This window comes from Brugia malayi (genome assembly GCF_000002995.4).
Source record: "Brugia malayi strain FR3 genome assembly, contig: Bm_v4_Chr3_scaffold_001, whole genome shotgun sequence".
Classification (NCBI taxonomy): domain Eukaryota; kingdom Metazoa; phylum Nematoda; class Chromadorea; order Rhabditida; family Onchocercidae; genus Brugia; species Brugia malayi.
Window position 1 is genome coordinate 4014897 of NW_025062477.1, and position 11552 is coordinate 4026448.

Genomic DNA, 11552 nt, shown 5'->3' on the forward strand with positions numbered 1-11552 from the left:
TTTTCAATTATAACTAAATCGAAAAGTAATTAAATTTTTTAATCTTTTTATTGAAACTAAAAAAAAAAAAAACAAAAATGAATACGAAAGAACTGAATGCACTATTCAAAGTGCATTGCAATGCATTTCAATCTTTTCACGAATAATGATTGAAATATTCAAAAATGATCACAAAAGAATAACGGAAGTAGTTCATGAAATTCATATTTAAAATGCAATATTATTTTCTAAATGATTGTTATAACTAGTCCAACTTATATTTCAATTCACAGAAAAGTTTTTTCTTTTTTTTTTTTCAAATTTTTTTCTAAAAAAAGAAAAGTTTCTTTAAAAGAAAAAGCAAATGCGAATGTACTGTGAAAATCTGCATCAAAAGCAATTAAATTATTGTGAAAATAAACTAACCTGTTGGTTCTACAGATGAAATAACCGAACAAGGTACAAGTCCTCGTTGCTGTTCACCATTTTCCCAAGTAATCGAAACAAGCACCCATTCCGGTGCATCTCCGTAATATTCTATCACCTGGAATTTTGCTTTTTCGAATTATTGAATATTCATGCAGTCTACATATATAACAATATACAGAAATGAAAGGAAGTGGCGAATCTATCAAAAAAAAAAAAAAAAAAAAAAAATATAAGAGAACGTGTAAAATCTAAAAGCTTAAAAAATGTCTTGAAAAAAACTCTCTAACTACGAATAATTTTTTTGCCTTTTCCGCTCGAAGTTTTATCAAAAATTTCTTAGAAAAAAAAGAAAAAGTCATAACAGTCAAATGAAAACATGCTTTAAACAAACATAAACAAACCTCCCTCTTCTAATTTAAAACAAAAGAAAAAAAAAAAATCCATCGTATGAAAAAATGAAACACAGAAACGCATATGAAAATGAAACATAAAAGGAGATAGGAGATATACATTCGTTTTTATCTGCTTTTCCTTCTTCGCTTTATTTTATTACCAAATAAAAATTTTAAACTCATTTAATAACTGAAAATAATAAAATGCAACCATTTTAGGAGATTAACAAGAAAAGGAACTATTACAGTATTAGCCTAACATCTAGAAAAAAGTTATTTCTTGCAAAGGAAAAAAATAAATCCCAGTGTATTTCTGAAATAGAACTGATCCGGTAAAAGTCAAGTCAGGCATATACGTACAAACACACACGGAATTTAACCTCAACTCGCTGTCCCTTGGTGACGGAAAGTTGTCCCTTCTCGGTTGCCTTGAAATCATCAACAGCTACACAACCTTCATTATGACCCTAAAAATAAATAACACATTGCGCTCCAAGGTTAATTTCTTCCTCTCGAGTTTTTTGAAAATTTTCAAACCACAGCACAATTTGATTATTTAATGGCTTCATTATTTGTTGAGCAATGATTTTTGCAAAAAAAAAAAAAAAATTTTTGTGTTGATCTGCTTATACTCTAACTCTAACAAAATTTTTTTCTAAAAATGAATCTTTAGTATGTTCATAAAAAAGTCAAAGGTCAAAGATCTCTGTCAAAACTTTTTTTGAACCATAATTGGCATTTTTAGACTTATTTTTATTTGATACTTCAAAACTTTCTGAACCATAATTGGCATTTTTAGAAATTAAAATAATTCTTATAAGCTATTGTTACTATTTTTCATCATTATCAAATTAGATTCCGAGCTAAAACAAGAAAAAAAAAAAAAAAAAAACATAAACTGTAGTATTGGAACTAATGCTTGAATTGAACATTTCAAAAAGTACAACTCAAATGTTGTGTAGAAATAAAAAAAAAAAAAATAACAAAAAAAAAAAGACAACTATAGCCACAATAAAATAATTTCTCTTAAACTCGTCATGACGATACAAATGATAGATACATCCTTTAATAGCTGATATTTCTTTACCATAAGCTAAATTAAAAATATTTTGTCTAGTAATTCTATTAGCTAAATTTTAATCATTCAAAAATCTTTGCTGTTAATTTCAGCTAAAGAAGAATGGTCCAAAATAATATATAATAAAAACTCCAGAATATTTATAGTAAAAAACATAATTCCACTTTCAATATTAATTTCAACAGAAGTTATCGTTTTGATAACGAATGTAATGAAATATTCATTAAATTTATGTCACTTTTCAGACGACACATAATATTGAATAAAAGATTGAGCCATTTTCAATTTAGTAGCCTCACTAAATTTACTTAATCAGAATACCAATAACTTCTCATTTACTTCCTCCCCCTCTCTGTCTGTCAGTCTATCTCTCTCTCTCTCTTTTCTTCCTTCATTCTTCGTATTCTCTTCATTGTTTTATAGCTAGTTTTAGCATGAAAACTTTAGATAAACAAAAATACTTTTAATTAAGTTTTCTGAAAAAAGGATGGTAATCAAAAAGCTTATTCGAAATTTTATTTATGAAAGAGCAAATTACAATTCACATAACATTCAGTAGCAACTATTTCAAAAAAAAAAAGAAACAAAAAACAAAAAAAACAAAATCAGAAATCCACAAAAAGTGAGCAAACAAACAAACCGGTTCCCTTCCACTTGATTGATGACTTCGAACTGATTTATTAAAACGTCGCTTAGCATCCCGATATAGTGATTGCGTACGTGAACGTATTGATTTCGAATAACGCAACATTTTATTATTTATAATAGCTAAGGAATAATGCAACAAATTTAATTCGGAAATTCAACTTTTTCAATCAATTTTAAACTTGATAAGCTAAAAGAAAGAGGGAGTACAAAAAAAAAAAAGAATGATGAAATAGAAATAATTAGGAATATTCGCTTCCAATTATATTAGCTAGACAGGAATGGTATTTATTTCCATGGTGATGGAAATAAAAAATCGAAATATTGAATACATATAATCGAGAATCTATACCTTAATAGATGTCAATAGATTTCTGTTAATTCATCTTTTAGTTCAAACTGTTGAATTAATGGATGAATGAAGGATAATAATTAGAAGCAATAATAATAACTTATAAGACCCACGATAATAGCACTGCTGAAGCAAAAACTATAGATGAATTACCCTATATACAGATGGAATCACTTTCATAAAAGATCTCAAAGAAAGAAAATTAAAAAAAAAAAAAAAAAAAAAAACTAATAAAACTTAGCTCTTAGCAAAATTATATTTAAAATTCTCAGATTATATTTCAACTCTATATTATGAAGGAAAATAGAAAATTGATGAGAAATAACGAAATGTAATTCTCTCTTTTCCTTTATTTTCTCTTATTTGGAATATTCCGTATCAAAGCACATGAAATTTTGCAAAATATATGCAGAAATTGCTAATTTTCTCGCATTTGTCTTATTTCTCAATATTAAATTTAAAGAAAAAAAAAAAATGCATTTTATAATGGAATGAATGATAATGGAAGATTGGAATAAATCTAATAAACTTAAACATTTCACATTTATTGGATTGCATTAGTTAATCAATGTAAAATATTACTAAATGATGAAGCTAGGCAAAAGACGAAAAAAGGAAGTGAAATAAAAATCGCTTTATATGAAATGTGTTTTCAACTGAAATAAATTGCTGATGATTCAGGAGCAGCTCTTAAACAAACCACATGCAATGATTGCGGTAAGCTGTAACAAACAGCAGTAAACAAAATCAACAGCAGTTAGCAGTTTAGCAGTTAATTGTTGCAATATCAATAATAATGATAATGAGCAAAACTCTATGGATGAGTAAAGAAATTGAAAAAAAAAATATATATATATATATATCTCAAAAGATACCACAGATTGGCAAACCCATGATCTTAAGGATCGGAAATTGATTGTAGCTAGATCTAGAATGATAGATTTATATTAAATTATAGAGAGAATTATATTGGAGAAATTGGAGAAACGTCAACATAATTATAAATAAATAAATAAATATATATATTTATGCATATGTTTGTTCATATATATTTGCGCGTTATATAGCAAAAGGAGAGTATGATTATTTGATTGATATTTTAAAATACTCATTATTTTCATTTGAATTTAAAATTATCCTTCTGACCACTACCTTTGCTGAATATAATGCTTATCATGAATGGAATTACATACATCTATGATAATTATTAAAACTGCAAAAAACGAAGATTGAAAAGATGGAATGGATAAAAAAGAATGACAAATTAAACAATAACTTCATTCTTTTCAAAACGAAACAGCAATTTCACTAGAAAAAATCTTTTTTTTTTTTTTTTTTTTGGGAGTGCAAAGGAAAAGAATGTATGTAAAGGTGAAAAAATTCAAGCAAAAATAAAAATAAAAGATAAAAAGCATTATTTTCTCTTCAAAAACAAAACAAAAAATCTCACCCTATTCTTAAATTCATTAGAATTCCCACCTTTACATGTCAATGCTGTCTTAACTTCCAAGCTTGTTAAGACATCAGAAATAATTTCATAAATTACTTGATTCGATACATTTTATGTTATGCAATAGCTATTTCCACCACTACATTTTGCTGTTATTAACATTTTTGACTTCCCATTATTATTTGTTGTCTAACTGTTTGAAAAATATTTAGATTATAAAAATTTTACACTTGCGTAATTATTTGACAGTTTTTAAGTCAACTCATATAATTCAATTATCATTTTACGCAAGTTTCATGAAAATGATATCATAGTAGCAATTTGTAGCAAACTTAATTTACTTCATAATATCACTGACAGGTAAGGCTTATTTTAATATCAAATCTAAAAACTGCTATTTTGCAATCATTAGATTGCACAATTAAATCAGTTTCAGACAAAACTGGAAATTAATTAATCAAAAATAACATGTAATTCATGTCACTAATACAAATTTCTGGTTATATTAGAGAAATTTAACGAAATCAACTAAAATATAAAATAGTATTAATTTACTAATATATATATATATGTTTGGATAGATAACAGTCCATGTAAGTAAGCAAGTTATGCATTAACAAAAAAAAAAAAAATTCTTTTCAAAAAATTCAAACAATCATTCTTCATTTCTTTGAAGTTATTCATTTGAAATATACCGACGAGTGAATATGTACGTAATTAATTCAATCAAAATTTAGAACATAAAATACTGATGTAAAATAAATCAAATTCAAAAGTAAACAATGATAATTACAAAATCAATCATCAGCAGCTGACAATCATTAAATGCAGTTCTTTACCCTTCTTTTTTTAAACCCCCCTTGTTCAGTCGCCGCCATCAGTTCTATGAGTTAAACAAATTTTATCCTTTCTTTTTTTTTTTTTTCGAAGACTTCCGAATGCCACGCATTCATTACTAAGAGTATTCCTGTAGGCTAATTTACCTATGCATAATAAACAGCATAACTATTACTCAAGAACTGAATAACAAAACAAAAAGATGACTACACGAAGGAATGTGTTATCAAAATTTGTAAGCTGTCCAAATGAGCATTCAAAAAAAAAAAAAGAGAAATCTAATTATACAGCTAAGTTTTTCAGCACTTCATAATTTGAAAAGATTAAGTTAGATAATTCATAAATTTCAGATTTTCCAAACGATTTAATGAATTTTAAACGATTTCCACATAACCCATTTATTCGCTTAACTAAATTTTCCAACTAATCATACTATCACTTTTTTATGTTTTTTGAAAATCTCAATTATAATAAAAATTTATAGTGAGATGAAAACTTTTCGATTATTTTATTTAATTAACTTCACTCCTCTTTTTTTTTCTCTAAAATTTTGCATTTAGTTCAAAAAATTCCCAGTTGGTTTTATTTAGTCAGAACCAACTCCAACCAAAAATTTCTGTTTATTATCTGTGAAGCAAATTTCAATGCTAATTTCTTCCTTCCTTTCTTGGGCCTCAAATATCACAAATATCGATAAACTGAAATAAAATAATGATTCTATAATAGTTAAATGAAAGATTTTCAAAGATTTGAAAGAGAAGAGTGAAAAATTGAAAGGAAGAAAGAATTGTGAGAAATATTGTATCTAAGAATTCAAAGTGCACACTATTCGTAACACTAGCAATTATTTATTGCTGATCCAATTTTTTTTACACTTCAACTTCATCATTGCTGGCTTAACCAAAAGAAAAACTATACACAACCAAAACTTTTACCAATTAACTCAAATTGTCAGTTGCATTTTAGGATGAACTCGAAGTACTAATCAGATAAATATAATTCGCTCTCTCACTTTAAACAAACACTCATATTTGCAAAATATTAAAAATTCATAGAGAGCAACTAAGTTAAGAAGCATTGAACAGTTAGGGTTTTGCACTGAAAAGTAAACATTCAAACTACTACTAGTCAAATATCACTATTTAAAACTTAAAATAAATATCATTTATTCAAATTTTAATAACTAACCATCTTGCAAGTTAGTTATTAAAAACTCTAGCTTTATATAATGAGTACTAAAAAATTGTAAAAGTAATGCTATGTCATAATCATGTTTTAATAATCAATGATGTATGATTTAGTGTTTACATATTGAATAAATACTGCTGAAAAAAAAAAAAAAAACCTGTAAGCTATATAATTATGATATCATTAAAAGAAAAAAAAAAGAGCGAATTTTTGAAGCATTATTGAAATTTGCATAAAATATAAACAACAGAAAGCCAAAAGTTTATCGCAGTAGACATTTAATATGCCTTATTTTCACACCTAAAAGCTATCCTACTGTACTTCGTTCACTTCATATTTTTATCCTTTTATAAACATTCCATATTTAGAAAATCTAGAATACCCTAATTTTTTCAAATTAAAATCTAATCATAGTTGATAAATTTACTGTTAAAATTTATCCCATCAAATCATACACCTGAAAACGATTAGGTAAAGCAATTACATTCCAAATGTATTAGAACAAAACAAAAAAAAAAAAAACTTTCCATTTTAATTTCTACTACTTCCTCTTTTTTTTTGTTGTTTATACCTCTTTTAATGGCAATTTCGTAAAGCTGTTCAGTTACCATTTTAAATTTTCTGCTAATCCTAAATGAATTCATTTATTCAAAGTAAATATCCATGGGAAATTGTTGTTAGTGGGTGATAAAATCAAACTATTATTTGTAATATAAATTAGAGATCTTCCATATCATCATCATACAATACTACTTTCATTTAAAATTGAAATGTTTCATTCTTTTCTGCATTAGAAATGATATAAAATTAGATCAAATCATCAATTTTGCTCATAATAGTTTCACAAATTTACGTAAGTCATATTTTGAAAAAAAAAAAAAAAATTATTGCTTCTAAAATTATAGGGTAAAAAGGAATTCAATGCATAAATTTTTCATCTAGTCATTACTATAGACAAAATTCCAGTCTACAGGGAAATAAAATATATGCTACAGAATATTGGAATATGTACAATTTACATCATTATCCATCAAATGACACATTAAAAAAAAAAAAAAAAAACGTTATTACTTTTTCGAGCAAGAGCTTAATAATTGGTTAATAGTGCACCATTCATTCACAAGAATGATATAATTTAATATCATCATTCTATCTCAAAATCAAATTAAAAAAAAAATTTTTTTTTTGTTATAAATCTTATTACAAAAATCTTCATTTTCTTTTTTTTCTTCTCAAATATTTTTGATGAAAAAAATTTTCACCTTATTAACCACGAATGATTTTTCTTTCTTTCAATATTAGTTTCAGAACTGTTAAAATTAAACGAAAAAAAAAAAGAAAAGAAAAAAAAAACCTGAATTCAGATCAACATCATAAATTAACTCTAACAACAAATGTTTTCCATATTTTTATTAAAAAAGAAAACTTAGTAACAAGTATATATTATAAAAGAAAAGAGGAAGTTGAACAGAAATGGAAAATTAATTCCTTACGTTTTTTTTTTTTTTTTTTGAAGAATAATTCCTTGAAAAATACACTCCATTTTTTTTTCCTTCATTAATACTACGAAAAAAAGAACTTTAAAATCAAGTCTTAATTTTCAAAATCTCGACCTAGGGATCATACCATTTCCCGTGTAATGTTTTTGTGAATTATGAATAATGTATTAGAGAAATAACGAAAGTTAAAGAAAAAATATATATATATATATATAATTTCTTGTACATTTAAATGAAAAATTTCTATTGAACACAAATTCTTCAATTCACTGTTACTGTCAGTGATATTTACATCAATATATTTTATCAAATTCCTATGCTAATAGACCTAACGCCACTTCCAAAGCATAAAATTAAAAAAAAAAAAACACCAAATTTTGCATACATTCTTAGAAGCAAAATAAGATTTCTCGATTCCGAAAAATTAACATATTTGTTATACCGCAAAATTTGATATTTTAAAGCAAATCACAACAGATGGATAAACAAACAAACCGATGGATCGTTATGACTGTGATTTGAAGAATGTTTATGACAGAAATGTTGCAATAGAGAGGAAAACAGTCGTAATGGTGATGGTAATTTTCGTATCCTGATATGTCTTAGTGAGGAGGAACGTTGCTTATTAGACAATAAATTATGATTTGAAAGTGACATCGAATCACATATGAAGAATGTTGATTTAGCAACAACACAAATAATAATAGCAATATCAGACGTTATCAGTATAAATAAAAGATGTTTATATTAGCAGTTAATAATATTTCAATTTCATTTTCACTTCATATTTTCATTCATCTATCAATCTCTGCTTCATTGTGTCTTCAATAACAAAGAAATAAATTTTGATAATAGCGCCCCGATCAAGCTACAAATTTTTATGTTGCTATTAACGAAAGAAATGGACTTTTTAAAATACACAGCACGAAACATATGCATCGTCAAACTTTTCGAATAAAAAGTTTAAATTGGTAAATGCTTAAAAGATGCTTGATAAATAACCGTCATCTATTGCTGAAAAGAATAGCTTTCAAACAATTTTACCAACAAGACTTGGTCTCTATCGATGCTTAATCTAACTGTCATGCCTAATATAAGCCTAACCTCAACCATACCACTTCCTTGCTAAGCTTCGCTTCATCAAACTGGGTTTCAACTAAATGAGCCTTTATAGAAATGCTGATATACAGCTCAATATTATCCCATCCTTTCTCCTTTCTTAAATGCTGCTCATCGTTTTTTTTTTTTTTTCACCCCTCCAAAAAACAAATGTTCGCTTTTCCGGAAGGGAAGCATCACTATATACTTTTAACTCCCAAAAATATTAACTTTTCTTTCTCAATTTTTCTTTTCCCGTATGTTAAATAAATACCTTCATTCTTTATAATATCAACTATCGAATGCCTTTCTAGTTAATACCATCCTTTTTCCCATCATCAATTTTCATTAAGGCTCTGTTTAAGGCATACACAAATGTCTAGACATTTCAGTAAATTTTATGAAATGTAAATAACGTGAAGATAAAAATGAATGAATAGAATAATAAATTAGGACATCAATAAACAACATACTACTGCTAACTACATTCCTTTATTGTTTATCATCTACATCTCAATTTTCAAACCAGATGAATTAAGTAAATAAGTGAATGAATTAGTCAGTGAATGAGTGAATTAGATGAATGATTATACAATTGAAATAGAAAGCACGCTATTAACGAAATAGGTAAAAATAAAATAAAAGAATATGTTTCAAAGGATTGGATATATAATCCCTTATCCAGAACCTTCTTTTTCTTTTCAGATTCAAGCTTACTTTTTTTTATGTAACATTTTTTTTACAAAAGATGCAATGTTAAACATTTTTTTTTTTAACTTTACTGCTAAATGATGAGCAATTTCAAGATGAGTATCAAGAAAAGAGAAAAAATGAAAATGGGGAAGAAAAGATGAATTTTAATGAAATGAATCTTTCATTTTATCAAGAAAAGCTAAAACATATAAACAGCAGCAGCAGGAAATAGAGAAAACGATAAAAAGAAAACCAAACAAAGCCCTTTTCACCCCAAAATTTTTAACTGGTTCAGACTTTTCTCCCTCGAATAGTTTTGTTTCATCCATCTAACCATCCATCCATCCATCCATCCATCCATCCATCTATCCATCCGTTCATTCATTCATTCATTCATTAATTCAGTCTTTCTTCTTTTTCATCTGCCTTTTTCTTCTTTACCTCTTGACAAGTAAAGTAGTAAATAACCGATAAACGTTGCAATCCTTCCTCTTATCTACATCCATCTTTCAACCCGTATAGCAAGCATACATCAAGCCAGATCTTAATGGACTTTTTCATCATTTCCCACATATAAACAGCTGCTTCAACATAATCAACTTACCATATTCCAAAATTTGTATTTCATCTTACTTCTCCTCCTATATCACACCTCTTTCCCACACTAATTATAAAAGTAAAATCTCATTTTACAAGTAAAAACATTGAACAATTCTGTACAACATCTACAAGTCAAGCTAATATACATATACAGTAAAGCTAATATACATACATATAGCGTTCATTTATTACTTCTACGTTAAATAACTGACAAGAAACTAATCATACAAATATTTCAACTAATTAATGTAAACATCTCCCAAATTGCTATATTTAAGTTATAAACTATGAACAGACAAAAAGCAAAAACTAATTACTGAAATCTCAAGTCTTCGAACATCATTCCTTAATTGTTTTCGTTACTCACTTCAACTGTCTGCCAACCACAATCCAGCTCTCAATCATGCAAACTTCGATTTACGATTCGCTCTGTTCATCTTCCAGTTTATATTTTCTTCTTTTTGAATGCTAATATGCTATATCATGAAATTTCTTAATAAAATTGTCTATTTTTTAAATGTTTTGTTCCCTAAGAACGACTTTAAACTAGAAAAAATTAACAGAAGAGAAATGGAAAAGAAGAGGCACTGCTAAACTAAGCAGCAGAAAACTTAAAAAAAAAAAAAAAACTTAAAAATCCAAGGCGCTTCTGGATCGAATAGAGAATTTTTTCTGTACCCTATCATCAGAAGAAAAAAAACATTGAACAAATTAAATAAATAATATCATAAAATATGAAAGAAACCTTTTCCATGCAACTCACTCACACATGGACATTAAAAAACTAACCAAAAAACTATGAATTATTCTTGATACCTAATCAAAATAGATTGGAAAGCTTTAAATTCTCTTACGATGCAAAGATCTCAGTTTGAAATCAATAATAATTTTAAGAGAAATACGCAGAATACATACCAACATATAGGATGAAGCTGTACCAACCTGCAACTTTATTTTTTTGCCTTAATACTTGATATCCATAATCTGTTACGTCATGTTAAAAGGGGTAATAAAAATCACTGCTCAGTAATAATGCAGCCAAATTTGAAAAAAAAAAAAAAAAAACTTTATGTTAAAAAAAAAAAAAAAAAAAAAAAAAATCAGAATTAGACCTCCAAATTGTGATTACTGCTTGATGAAGTACAACTACGCAATGAATTTCTATCCTCATTACTTGTCGGCAAACTATCACTGTCTTTCGATGTACGATCTGACACCGATGTTGTGGTTGTGGCACTTGAATTTCGTGCAGATACTTGCCTCATATCTGAAAGATTTCCTTGTCTAAAGATAAAAATTTCTTTGATCTCAA

At 26.8% G+C, this 11552-nt stretch overlaps 1 protein-coding gene across 1 annotated transcript; it reads right to left on the minus strand.

Annotated features, from left to right (window-relative positions):
• Positions 1-400: 400 nt before the first annotated feature.
• On the minus strand, positions 401-2629 carry Bm8509 (Variant SH3 domain containing protein; the record flags this gene model as incomplete). The annotated part of the gene is made up of 3 exons (XM_043079926.1): positions 401-523; positions 1181-1267; positions 2519-2629. The coding sequence occupies 3 exons, from the start codon at positions 2627-2629 to the stop codon at positions 401-403; spliced, it is 321 nt and encodes a 106-aa protein (XP_042935860.1).
• Between the last annotated feature and the right edge of the window lie 8923 nt (positions 2630-11552).